Genomic DNA, 14,464 nt, shown 5'->3' with positions numbered 1-14,464 from the left:
TAGCAGTAAGACAAAAAAAATTAACTCCCTCTGGTCACATGTAGTTGAATACCTCTTTCTGACAAGGGGTATAAACATCTATTGTTTAGCAGTCATGGAACAACTAGGTCAAACACCAGTTCTGGCAAAATTAGGAAATATACATACAGAACACAGTGACTGACTTGCAGTATCACAAATAATTCATTTCCACAGGCAGGACCAACTGAATGATTTGCCTAATTTATTCATTTCATACGAACTGGAGAAGTAAAGCTACATTAAAAGCCAGGGTTTTAGATAAGCTGCTTTCGTTGACATCAAGCACTGCAACATATAAAGCACTTAAAAATTGCTCTGTCACTCGTTAAGAGCCTAAGCAACTTCTTCATTATGACACTGAAACTGAATATATAAAATGTGTTTAGAAATGTGTTTTATGGAAATTGCCCAACCTGACAATCTCCAATGCATGTGTGAAAGCTTGATAAATCTGACTTTACAAAAAATTGTGCCACAGAAGCGCTGATTAAAACGGAAGCAAGTACATTTGCAGATGGGACCAAAGTAATATAAAATGATTCAAACATATTACAGTTGTACATTGAATCCATTAAAAATAGGGAGGGGGAAAAATAAAATAAACTACATATTGCAATATAAACATGTACCAAAAAGGCTTTGCTCCACATTCTGTATGGAACTGACCTCTCCCCCAGTACAAGGTAATTGGGCTGCACCTCACTCTGTGCCTGACAGCTGAGGAACTCTGCCTCTGTATTCTCTGCATCCTCCTGATAGAGGTCATAGCAGAATGGGAATGGATACAGAGGAACAGAAAATTCTGTTCTACTCCACAACAAGCAGCATCTGCTTATGGCATTTCCTCACACATATCCTCCCCTTCCCCTTGTCTCTCAGCTACAGACACTTAAAATTTTTGTTTGATACTAACTCCAACTGATTATAAAGTTAGAAATTCAATAAAGTGGTAGGTTTGGGCCTCACACCTCTTCAAACTGTCAGATAAAGAAAACCTGAGATACAGGGATATAGACGCAGCTGAAAGCTTAATCAACTAGGGCAAATTTATATTCTCTTCAGAATTTGCAGGAGGAGAAATACAGCCCACAAGTCCCAGCCTGCAGAAAGGTCAGAGGAATACACAGCTTCTGATGTTCATGGTAAGAAAGTAGAATTCTACTATTTATTCTGGGTACATTCTAGGATATAATCACAATTTCGTATTTGCTCTTCATTGTGTCACAGCAGATTTTGCAGCAAGCCAGTTTTTCTCCTTATACAACACAGGATTTCACTGGCAGTACTAACAGCAGGCATCTCCCATTCTCTCTTTCACCACTGTGCCCCTAGCACTCCCCTGTCAGCCATTCCCAAGCTTACTCAAATTAACCTTTTTAGAAACATGGATTAGTTGCTTGACTTTGTTCATGATGCAGCCCGCCCAAGTTACGTCAGCACGGCTGAAGATGGTGAGCTAAACTAAAGGGGAAAGAAGAAACAGATGAGCGCAAGTACTCTTGCAGCTGGCATTACCATCAAAACCTCCCTTTCCTAACATATGTCCCGAGACACCAGTGTTTCAGGCAGCAGTTGTGTTTACTGACTGTACCACATAAGTCCTGTTGCAGCATGTATACGTAAATACCACCTCTTAAACAAACCTTAACTAAACCCCCTTGTCCCATCATCCTACTCTCTGTCTGCCTTAAAGTATCTTCATAAAAACTCTTTTTCCCATTTCCCATTTTCTGTGATGGAGATGTGACTCAGGAGGTTCCCACACACACTTGCTCATTCCCATCCCAGTGCTGCAGTTTGTTGCCCCAGTGTGACACTGTAAACAGTTACTCAATTGATCTAGCTTAGAACAAAACATCAGCAAAACACTCTGGTAAAAATAACCCAGTATGTTTCAGCATTTCAGTTCATCACGCATTTTGCCCCCACAAGTGCTTCTACTGCAAAGATCCTTAATGCTTTAACAAATAGTTCTTTGCCAACATATTCTGTCTGTCACAACAGACACAAAAATTTCAGACTCTGTAAAGATGTAAATTACAAAACCATTATATTCTTTCATTTCAGGTTTGCTGTTCCTGAAACTCTGTATATTCAGACTACTGAATTAAATCCACATTTGGATTCAGTAATTATTGCCTCCAGCTGCTCTTTCTCTGCCCCCTCCTAAAAGCTATTATTCCACTTACACCACAATAATTGTTTATTTTATCACCATTGAAACCAGATCTGTCCCTAGTAGAACAATCTGTTTAAACAGAGCCGTGGGACCAAGAAACTGCACAGGAGAAAAAATCCACTTGACTATTCACAGTTCATCAGACTCAGCTTTGTCTTCCCTCTCCTCCTCCTTCCTTCAAACAGTTCACATTGATTAGGCCCTTTCTGAAAGGGTATCTTCTTGCTCAGAACTTCTTTATTTCTACATTACCTTGGTGTGACTGCATGAGCTCCTTCCTATCTTTCCTCTCAGCTGCCATGTTCAACTACAGAGCAATCTAGGTACCACTGTAGAAGATGACACCGCGCAAAACCACGGGCTTTGGGAAGTATAGTAGAACAATTCTGTGAGTCTTTATAAGTTACTTTGATCAGTCCTCCCAGACACATGAAATCTAAGGCATGATTTATGAATAATGATAGCTGAACCGCGTTAAACCAAGCTACTGGATATTTCTACTTGTAAATATTTATGTATATTTGAATCAAGTAACTTCAACTAAATAACAGTGAAAAGGTAATACAATGGCACTTGCATTCCATAAATTACTTATTTATTTTAGTTTTGAAAACTAGCCTTTTAAATAGATAGAACACAAGTAACTTCTATGGAAATTGCGTTCAACTGAAATAATAAGCATAAGTAAAAACAAAACAAAATTGGATAGCATGTTGGGTAGCATCCTGTGACTTTCCTGATCTTAAATTATTTGAATCACAGTAATGCAGTCAATCTTTTCTTCTCATTGATATTTTACAAGCCTCTGTTTAAAGTCTCATGTGCCCAGTGTGCCATTCCGGCTGATGATTTAGATTACCTGGTTAGCTTCAGAATGCCAGAGTGCTATCAACATCTAAAATCTGCAGTGGTTATTTTTCCACCACCTTCTAATCTTCTTCGATTTAGAGCAGTGAGTGCATCGCCTTCTAATTGCTCTGAGTATTCTTTCCTGTAACTTAAGAAGTTTGCTATTCTGGCTTTCTCAGAAAGCTGGGTGACTAAGAAATGTGCAATTAGATCATACACACCAATCCTATAAATGCCATCTTCAAGTACAACTACAACTTCAAATTCTAAAATAAAATTATGGCTATGCATCTTATGCTCTAATTTATGCATTAAAAACCTGTCCCCAAGTTGCCTCCTCTGCAGCTTTCCAGGGCCTGCAGATTAAGGTAGGAAAAACATTCTGAAGAGGGAGCAAAAAAATCCCAGCACGAGTGCATCTGTGCATCCTAACAGTAAACTGCATCATGGAAAAATGGATGATCTCTCAGTTACAGCCTCTTAAACCATGAAGGATGCAGTGCCAATTAGGATGTAATGCCAAATCCGCATCAGCAAGTCTACCAAGAAAACCTGAAAACCAGTGCAGAAAACAACAGAACTGCTCAAATGCATTCTCAACATGCAGCACCTCCTGTAAAGCAAGACTGTATGGCCTACTGTACCATTAATTTCTAGGTGATTCATATATTGCCTAATGAAACCTAACTTGCAGCGATCTAACCTTGATATGACCAATGCAGGGTGAACTCCATCAAGTCTGTAAGGGTGAAAAAAAGTTGCAGATAAAGAAAAAGCAGCCCCTCTATTAACAGCTGCTTCCAAAGCCAGCAAGCTCTTCAAATTCCAAAATGAGAAGTGCACAATCAGTCCCACAGCCATTCTGCCTGCCAAGAGCCTAAGGAACGTGATCTTAGTTTTGCCTGGTATAAGTCAGTCAACCTTACATGTAGGTCAGGGCAGAATCACAGGAAACAGCCTCTCAAAGTGGTCTGAATGCATGCTGAATGACATAGGTTTCCAGGTAATAAAACTGATGCTTTGTTCTGCTAATGGTCTATAAACTGTTCTGTTAATCTCATTTAATTAATTAACAGTATAGCTTATAGACCATTTGCAATAATCTAATGTTGACTGCAAAAAGAGACCTGGGTCCAAGAGAACAAAGAGTAAAATCTCAAACTAGAAGCAAGCACAATTGTTTTAATAATTTTTCCCAATTTGCCGAGTAGGACTGTAGCCCCGCTGTCCTATATCAATTCCTGAAATTCCGTAATGCTTTCCACTTTAGGCTCCTAGAAACACACTGACGAATACATGGATGCATAGGCACTAAAAGGACAGTCTTTCAACACTACTGCAAGCCGTAAAGTGGAGACCTTAGCTATGAAGATGCTCCATGTGCCAAAGGGAAAAAAAACAAACCAAAAAAAAAAAAAGAAACCTATTTTCCTCCTATGAGGAAAAATAATCATCTATTGTTAGGTGAGAAACCTTTATTCTCACCGTCAAGGTAGAATCTGAAAAGAGAAGGGTCTTACGCTGGGATAAGAGGCCTTGCAGAACACAGATACATGGCTTCATTTATTATATTGTTAATCCTTGCACAGGTTAATGTTTTAAAAGCAAACTGAGGTAAATAACTTGTTTAAAATAACAAGCATGAGGAAAATTTTCAGCTTAAAGTAGAATTACTTCTCAAATGTATTAGACCTACTTATGTTATTTCTGTAACAGCTATTAGTCATTGCCTGATTTTCAATACATTATTCTTGAACTTAATCTCAATGTAAATTTTGTCTAGCATCTATACCAAAACCAGCAGTGCACCTATCCACTTATGCAATATTGCTAAATCTGCATATGCTTAAGCTTGCAAGTGGTGTGTTTAAGCTTTAACTTAAAACTGGAATGTGTCAGATATTATATAAAAGAAATCTGAAAATTTATTTTTAAAAACATATACCTACAACTTTTAGATGTGAAGTTCATCAGCCTGCCTCACAGAGAATTTACATTAAGACAGAAAGTTACCCAAAGCTCCTCTGTAAGGATGTTTCTTTCACAAAGTAAAATTAATATTTGATAAATTAAAATACTTGCTCTGAATTTTTATCCTGTATTGGCTGGGTCAGTTTTCTCCATGGATTGTACGCAGAGTCTATACTGTACAGGCGCATGTGCATGGCCAACACGTGGAACAGCTGATCTGAAAGGTGGAGAAGACAGATTGCTGATTATTACATATAATACTAGGAAGTATTTTACATTAAGATGCCATCATTTATTTTGCATGATGCCTGTCATCTCATTCCAAATAAGCTAGTACCCTAACAAGCACATTTTTATTATCTGTTCATTAAAACAGGTTTAGAAGAAAAGCAAGATTTCGATAGAAGGCAGAGAACATATGCATGTAGATTAAAACATTTATTTTTTTCCTCTCCTCGCATTCTGAAGCAGGGAAAGGCTGCTTAGAAAGCTCCAACCACATCCCACTTGTTTCAGTGCTCATGAAACACCAGCTCCACTTACTTAATTATAGGGCTTTTTAAAAAAATCCTGTTTCATATGTTACATACGCTGCTGTGTTGCTAAGGTTACATGCACACTTCACTTCCCTCTCTAGTTTATGCCAGAAGCCATGATATCCTAAACATCTCTTCTGAATAGAGACCGATATACTTTTAACACACAGCTTTTATTCTCCTCTCTCACAGTTAAGTTCTGTACACAACGTATTTTAAATTAACCTGAAGTTGCTAAAGTTCCGGCCTATAGCAGGGTCACTTATGCCTTCATAAGGTTATTTGGTAGGTAGGTAACCTTAGTAAGAGAAAAAACCCAACCAACAAAAAAATCCAAACAAACTTCTGACCACGCAGCAGTGACACAGAAATAGCAACAGTCTTTACAATGGCAGAGATTTGTCTATACGAGCTGCAGGCAAAGTTTGCTGATATTCATCAATTCAAAACCTTCTGTATATCCACTGTGTCCATAATATTTACAAGACACTTCCAGAACCTTTTGAACAAAGGACACTCAAGTTATTATGCACACACATTACTGCAGTATCTTGTATTAAAATGCACAGTTTTAATTTTTCTATGAATCAACTGATCAATACAAAGATAATAACGGCTATCCTTCCTCCCCTTAAGCAAGCCAGGAAGGCAGGCAACATCTCTGTTGAAAGCGTTTCCAGCAAGGTATAATAAGAACGACAGAATGGTTTGGGTTGGAAAGTTATCTAGTCCAGCTCCCCTGCAATGAGCAGGGATACCTTCAACTAGGTCAGGGACTGCCAAGGACTCAGACTTCTCTGTGTTTACAATACAGTTACAATTTGGGAACAAAGCATATTTTATCTTCACAGGTTTATATTAAAATACTATTTTCCACAATAATGCTCACTTTTTTCCTCCTGTCACACTGTATCTTGCCATTTGCTGCCATGTTTGCTTCTCCTGTTCAATTTTCTGGGATACTGCCTCCTTCCTCCCTTTCCTTTTAACTCTTTCCCTTAGCATCTTGACATCACCTTTCCCCTCACTCCTCTTTTATTCCTTTAGTTGATATCTTTGCCTCCTACTCTCTTCATCTTCCTCCTATCTACAACTCAGCCTACACACTCACTCACAGGTCCTCTTTTTAAAGTAGAAATAGCAGCTATTAATTTATTTTCCATAAATAGACAATTACTCAGAGGTATGCAACAGCCAAAAGAGGCGCATGATGAAGTCAGCTGACTGCCAGAGCCTGAGGGCTGTAATTAGCTCCTGGGGTTTGTAAAATAATTGGAGATGTAGATGGCATTGGAATTGATTGCTGTCACCTGCTTTCTGAATAAGAACAGTCACTGAGGACAAAATAAGTCATCTTTTCTCCCGGTAAGAGATTCCAGCAAAACATGGCTTTTCTGACAAACTTCAAATCCCTGAAAATATACTGATAGTTCATCAAAATGATAAACCCCCCCCCCTCCAGTATGGTTTGATTTGGAATGAAACCCATTAGACCATTCCTTCCCTCCTGCCTCTCTGTGACTAAAGGGAAAGTTACTTTTTTCTTTTCTGAACTGCTCCTTGCCTCAAACAAGGCAACTTAGCATAATTAATGAACCCTCTGTTCCTTTAACAGCTATTTTCCTGAGCTTTTACGAAGACAAAAATAAGCAGGCAAGCATCAAATTCTAGCACTGGAGAACTTATTTGTAATTTCCAAACATGTAACATTTATAGATTCAAGATATATTCTATCATCAACTGAATCTGAACAGAAAAGTTCCGTATAGCAGTCTCGTAAGACAGTAATTTCTGTTTGTGATCAAGGTGGCTATCAGTCCTTTGGAAGAAAACGTGTTTAGCACATGAATGTAAAGGGAGGAAGTAGGTAATAAGATACAGTTACAATGACTTTTTATGAAATATTTTTAATGAATTGACTTAAAAATTTTATGATGCTCTCCAAGTCAATGCCATGCTTGCTTCTAGCCCATGACAAAGGAATAATACTGCCCCCAGTGCCGCACAACAATGGCCTGGCGGCAGCCACCTTCCAAGTCAGTAAAATTGTGTTCCGATTTGGCTATTGCCTTCATATTGGCATTATCTGAGAAGATTTCTAACAATCAGCAAATACTTAGGACTAGCCAGAGGAATACACAAAGGTTTATTTCCTCACAAACACATTCTTCTGTTTTACACCACAGCGACTCCAATTGCTTTACCTCAAATTTACTGTAATTATGGAGTATTGGAGAAAGCCAGGGAAAACACCAGAGCTCTGAGAATGCAGACCGGGCAACTTCTTTGTGCACCAAGTACTTGGTGTTTCACCACATTCTTACTTCATGAGGAATGGCAAAAATCTGCTCTGAGTCAAATGAACGCCAGAGGTTTATTTTCCCTGGGTATTTGTGTGAAAGCATCATTCCAAAATATAAATATGAAATTACAGAACATCCTCCCATTCTCTTATACCCTACTTAGAAGCTCAGAATAGACCTAGAAAAAACCCAAACACCCCATAAAAAAACCCAACCAAGTAGCAGCAGAACATTAACATGACAATGGCCCACAGCCAAGAACCTTGCCTACTCTGCTGAAGAATGGGAGGGAAGGCCATAGCTACGCCAGACATCCCAAATCCTACCACCGCTCAACAGCGTATCTTACAGCCAGTTCTCTCCAGGACAGACCACCTTCATGAAATGGAAAGACAGGATCAAAGTCATCAAAATAACATTCTTAACAAAATTTGGTAGAATATTAATTTTAGAAAGCATAGCAGCAACAAAATTAGAGAACAGTAATTATGAATTCACAACTGAATGAGAACTACAGGTCTGTTGATAATAAACCATGAGAAGTAAACAGTAAAATTAATTTGAACCAGGTCCTCCTTTCCCAAAAACCTTGTAATATTTGAGACTGACTGCATCAAGTTAAATTGAATAAGTACAAAAATCACAAAATTAGAATGCACAATGTAACTTATTGTGGAAACTCAGGAGGGGCTTGGCAAGATTCCAAGTTTTAGAGATTTAAGTGGGCAAAATTATTACTGGCTTTAAAACACATTCATATGGCTCAAATATCACCTACATTAAAGCAGTGCTGCCTCAATTCCCCCAACTTATTTAGATGGTCTTTGTTTTCTTAGAATACATGTAAAGCTTATATAAAACACTTACTAGAATCACCTCGATTAGCAGTTAGACACGAGGGTTATCTTTGAGTCAGATTAGCCATCCTGATTCCATTTCTAAAAATCATGAAAATAAACCTGTTGTACCATACATTGCTGCTCTTGGTACATTCTTTTCAACTGTTCTTGTATCAGCTCTTCTTCTTAATGTTATCCTGTTGTGAGAGAGGAGCGATAAACTCAATCGGAATGGGAGCAGCTCAGTGGATAAGGCCTTGTCTTTGTACACGGACTGGCGCTATATGAAGAAGTGTTCTCATGCTGCTCCTCCCATAAAAACTAAAGATAATGGGTACTTTGTCTATTTATCCATACTGCCTGCAGTTGCATTCTTTACAAATTTTTGTATTAAGGAATTAGTGATTCAGGAAGTTACAGGCAGATGTAAGTTTTGGTCTCACTAGTAATCTTGGTTTGATCTTTGCCAAGGAGATCCCAAATTTCCACATGACTTTTGTTGCCTTTTTTTCATCTTCCTCCTTCCAGTCACTTGACTTTAGACTCTCAAATTATGAAAGCTGAAATCAGAAGATTTTTTCTGTTATTAATTCCACTTCCACAATGTATAGCAATTGTGCTGCGATAATGATGACAAAGAAAATTAAGGAATTAGCTGACTTTGGTTTGCTTGCAAAAGTCTAGATGATGTGTTTATTTCCCACTCTCTCTCATATTCATGTTTTAGATAGATGTAAATAATATACTGCTATCAAAAACTTCTACTTTGCTATTTCCATCTACTCTTCTATTTTTTTCATTCTATAAATTGGTATTCATGTTTACAATGTCAAAAGACCACAAAAGTCAGTGACACAGCAGTTCACCACAAGTGGAATTGAAAACACCCCTTTTCTCAAGAGCTGCATGAAGATCGGACTAGACTAGAGACATTATGCTCTTGCCCCAGAGTTTCTTGGACTATCAGGAAGAATGTACATTATAACAAAAAAGACTTGACACAACCAGATGGGACTTGATTCTTAATAAGGAGATTGAGGAATTTTTGTCTCCTTGTAGAGATTTATATAGTCCACTTAGCAACAACAGCTGCAAAGACCTGCTGACAGCATCTTCCCATTCATCGCTGATCCAGTAGATTGGAATCAGTGAAGAAAAAAAATATGTGAAGGTCAGGAAAAGCTTATTAAGGCATTAAGACATGAATAGTCTTTACAAAGTCTTAATTGCTGATGAAGCAGTTAATTATCCTCGACACCAAACTTGCCAGTGTATGTAATCAACTTCAGCAATAGAATTTCAACAGTATCTACCTTTGCCTCTCTCACCCTAGGTATGAATGGCATACCAAGGTTTTTAGGAAATGGTTACGATCTAGCATGAAAGGATGGGCACCAAAGACCTGCAGACTGCCAGACTAACTGAAAAAATTAAACAGAACAAAACACTAAAACAAACCAAAAAACCCAAGCAGCCACAGAAACCCCCTGTGCCAAGGGAAAAAGCATTCCTGAAAACTAATTTTATTCTTATTTTCAGTGACTGCAGAGATCTGGTAGGAAACTTTGCAACCGTATTCATACTAATAGATTACAGGAAGAAGACAGTGAATACTCAGTGGTCCCAAGTACCACTGACCATATTGGTAAAATGAGACAGTCATTACTATCAGTGTGGTTGAAAAATCTGATACAGAAGGAATATGAAGAGCTTGGAAAATGCTTCACATCCAGATGACTTTCTCTGCTCACAAAAACACTAGAAGCACTGATGAAATTGATACTAACATTTTAATCAAGACAGATGACACTGCTGAGCCATCTACAAACACAAATCACAGGCTTCAAAGGAACAAGAGGAGAAAAAAACCCAGCCAAACAAAATACCCAGTAGAGCAAAACGGTTTCTTAATGGTTAGAACTATCACAAAAGTAAGGAAGGTGCTGGACATTTCAGGTGAGCTTACACAAGTCTTAAATACTTTTTTGATGTCCCCCTGTAAATTACTGTCCTTTCCAATTAATGCAGTTCATGCTGAAATGCCAGACTCTGCCATCTGAGGGAAGTAGACGGATAAGGAGCTCCTATGCCGGGAAACTGAAGCCAAAGGACAAGGTGACACAATATTTAATCCTTCCAAAAAAACCTTAATCCTATCCTTATCACAAAGGGAAAAAGGAAAAAAGAAAAGAAAGCAGCCAGAAAGAAAGAACTATTTAAAATTACAAGGAAGAAAGGACTAGATTATATTTAATTTATAGACAACTTTTAAATTTTGGAAATTTTTCGCTCTACTACTGCAAGATTACCAGAGTAACAATGGCAGAGAAAAACATGTACACACAACAGAGAAGTAAGAACTGTGCAATTGCTATACATCATAACTATCCCCATAGCCCATGAGATCTTCAAGGCCACAGACTAAAACTGTAATGTGGTCCTTAAAACAGGATTTAACATTAAAGTAATAAGAATAGGACTCTATTTGGATTTTTTGGTTGCATACCATGTCATAACACACACAAAAATTTAAACCTTAAAATGGCCAATTTTACAGCCAAATTTTCTTCTTCATTCTTCTTGCACAGATTCAATCACTAATACTAACAGCTACATTAATCACTCTTAATTTTACCTCCCAAGAGCAGCTGCCCTCAAGGTGCAGTCTACTAAAAGAGTTTTTGACCTTTTTGTTCTCTGATGCTTGCCACTGTAACAGCTAACCTGGGACTACATACCCCTCTTTCTGCAATATCTAATCAACAAACTTTACAGTTCTTACATGACACAGTGGGTTGCTTGATCTCAGAAGAGACACCTCATTATCTCACAGATAAGACAGACAAAAATGGGCTATATTTTAGATTACTTCTGCTGGACCTGACATGAATGACGTTTAAAAACAAGAGCAGTTTCAATACTGTGCAAGCAAGACTTTAAAGAAAACAGTATTCAAGTTCTAGATGGGGCATGGATTTTCAAGGTCACCCTTTCTTCACTGTGTAAGAGCATGAAGAAGTTGAAGGTATATTTGAGTGAAACTTTAAAAAAATCCAGGAGGTAATCCTCTTGGAAAAAGAAATTAGCATGGAAAGATAATAAAATTTATTACAGAATGTAAAGTATCTGAAGAACTGCAATTTTTTATCTTTAAATGCAACAATAAGGAATGGGCAGTGAAAGAAACTCGCATAATTATCGCAGAATCACAGAATGGTCTGAGTTAGAAGGGACCTTAAAGCTCATCTGGTTTCAACCCCCCTGGTTGAAGTGACAGGGACACTTTCCACCAGACCAGGTTGTTCAAAGCCCCGTCCAACCTGGCCTATTATATAACAGTTTCTTGAAAACAAACCTTTCTATATATGGAGAAATAATTCTGCTTCCCACTAAACATACTTAGCCTAAGCTCCAAAACTAAACAGAATACTACAAAATGGAAGTACTGTACAGTTCTGTCCTAGGAGAACCCTGTTACCTAACATTAAAAATGAGCCTATTTTCATGCAAGATTAAATATGACTATTTTGATACACAACAATTTTACCAAATAAGTACCAACAGAGAACATAAACAGCATGTGTACATTTTAAGAATGAATAGATGACATGTATAGGTCCATGCTGTTTAAAGCAACAATACATTCATACACATAACAACTCTCATCCAAAAGCTTTAAAGGCCTTCAAGTTTTCTCCAGTGCAAGGCAGATACTAGAAGCCACCAACATGACTGATTTAGATCTAAATAAGAAAATGTACCATTCTACACACATTCTAAAGTGGTGGAAAAAAGCAAGTGCATTGTGTTTAAATGCTGTCTCTACTTCATCAGAAATACATGCTAGAATCCTTAAAAGTAATGCAGCAGCTGCAGGAGAAAGCACTACTTTGTGTACACCACACCCAACACATGCACAACAGTTTAAGAAGGGAACAGAAAAATATTAGTCAGTAAATAAAATGCAATGTGTTCTAAGTAGAAACAAACAAAAAATATCAAGAAATGTTGTAACCCTAAAAGCATCATCAGCACAACTTCCAATCAGAAGAAACACTCCACCAATTTCAGATTAAGCCTTTGTGGGCAAGTACACAAAAACAGCCAAATCACGTCATGGAGAAAAAAAATTCTTCTCTCTAAATATATACACATTTCTGAAGACAAGGATTTAAACCTATGTTTTCCTTCTTGGGCTATTTTACTCTTTATATAGACAAATAACACACAGTTTAAAATCAGATTTGCTGCTACCAAGAAGTTACATATCTCAAACATTTGAAATTTTGTAAACTAACATGTATTTTTAAAAGCAATAGTTCTAAACTACTGTGTGTTTTTAAAAGTTTAAAAGCCATAGTTAACGTAATCTTAAAGCTTGTTGTTAGGATGATAATTTCCATACTTTTAAGTATGAGAAGTATCTTCAACTTTCTGCAAGTTTAGTTTGTTCCAGTAATCTATTTTGATGAACAAGCAACATTGGTTCATTTCGAGACACACAGAGTTAATGGCAAAATAGTAAGAGTGGTGAAAAAATTATTAAGTATGATAGCAGAATTGTTTATTTGCCAAATACTAAAGGTTTTAGAACAATGAAGATCTGAGAATTTCTACCAAAGAAAATTTGCTAAACTCTCCTGTCAGAGAAAGAGCTAGGGAAACTGAAGACAAGGGACATGGTAGCTGCAAATTTCTAAGTATGAGACCTAGTTAGTCATCAGACACATTAGCACTCAGAGAAACAAACTATTTTACTATTACAAGCAATAGCCAGGGTGAAACGAAGCTTTCCTGCTTAACCCTTAAAATACTTCTCATTTTACTTACCAAAAAACATTAAATGAATACTATGACAATTGAGTTCTAAATAATTATACTCACAGCACATGAACATCTCTAATGAATAATTTGTGCAAAGTAGATTTCAGATTTCTCAAATTGCAACAAAACTCAGAGTAAGGCAAGAAAAAAAGTTCTTTAAAGAAAAGCTGATATAATCTAGAAAATGCTAGAAAGAACTAGACATCTTTACTCAATATTCTAATAGTTTAAATTGCACTTCGTAACATAAATCTTACTTAAACATGATCTTTTCCCAGCTGTGCTCGCCCCTCCTGAACATAAATTGCCTCCTCGATGGACCAGTTCAAGTTCCAAGTTTGTTCTGCAAGAAAAACATAACTGTGTTGAATGGAACAGAATTATTCAAGCTTCTATAGACATAAAAGAGTTACCACAAACTCCCAGCCTCCACTAAGTAAAAGAATCCTGTGAACTAATCTTTAGTCCGAGATACTGCCAAAATATGACTCAAACTAGCTTTATCAAAATACTGACATATAAGATTTTAAGTGGTTCGATTAGCAAGTACTATATAAAAGAAGCTGCTAATGGTTGTGATTGAAGAATAAAAAAAATTAATTCTGAGGCTTTTTTCTGTAAGCATACACAACTCCTTGATAATTTATGTGCAAATCTGTAACGACAATGTACAAATTGGCTAAATTTCAATCAATCAGACATGTCTAGAAAGTGTTCCCTTATTGGCAGGACTCTTGTTTTGCTTTAAACAAACAGACAGTACAATGGATATGCCATCAAGTAATTAAGTGAGAAAACTGCCTGAATTATAACGGAAGCACTGACCTTTATAGATAAATTTGTTAATAAAAGCCTTGTAGGTTAATTCTAAATGAAACACTGGTATTCACTGCAGCCCATTAGTATGACACGGGAGTTGTGTCACTAAATCCCTGTATGTCA

At 37.2% G+C, this 14,464-nt stretch overlaps 1 protein-coding gene across 9 annotated transcripts in view; it reads right to left on the bottom strand.

The window, feature by feature from the left end:
* UBR3 (ubiquitin protein ligase E3 component n-recognin 3) overlaps positions 1 to 14,464 on the bottom strand; it is a 109,008-nt gene that overhangs the window by 16,774 nt on the left and 77,770 nt on the right. For 8 of the 9 annotated variants that reach the window (XM_061453014.1, XM_061453021.1, XM_061453030.1 and 5 more), the window contains 2 exons: positions 13,780 to 13,865; positions 5,132 to 5,237 (listed from right to left, as the gene is read on the bottom strand). In XM_061453014.1, the coding sequence (XP_061308998.1) occupies positions 5,132 to 5,237; positions 13,780 to 13,865 (192 nt within the window). Of the gene's footprint in view, positions 1 to 5,127; positions 5,238 to 13,779; positions 13,866 to 14,464 lie in introns of all 9 variants that reach the window. The other variant, XM_061453074.1, reaches the window with a different exon arrangement.

This window comes from Pezoporus flaviventris, unplaced genomic scaffold (assembly GCF_033815535.1).
Source record: "Pezoporus flaviventris isolate CSIRO_AGI_PZ_B2104156 unplaced genomic scaffold, CSIRO_AGI_Pfla_v1 ptg000001l, whole genome shotgun sequence".
Lineage (NCBI taxonomy): Eukaryota > Metazoa > Chordata > Aves > Psittaciformes > Psittacidae > Pezoporus > Pezoporus flaviventris.
Note: the sequence above shows the minus strand (reverse complement) of the source record. Positions and strands in the feature narration are given on the sequence as shown.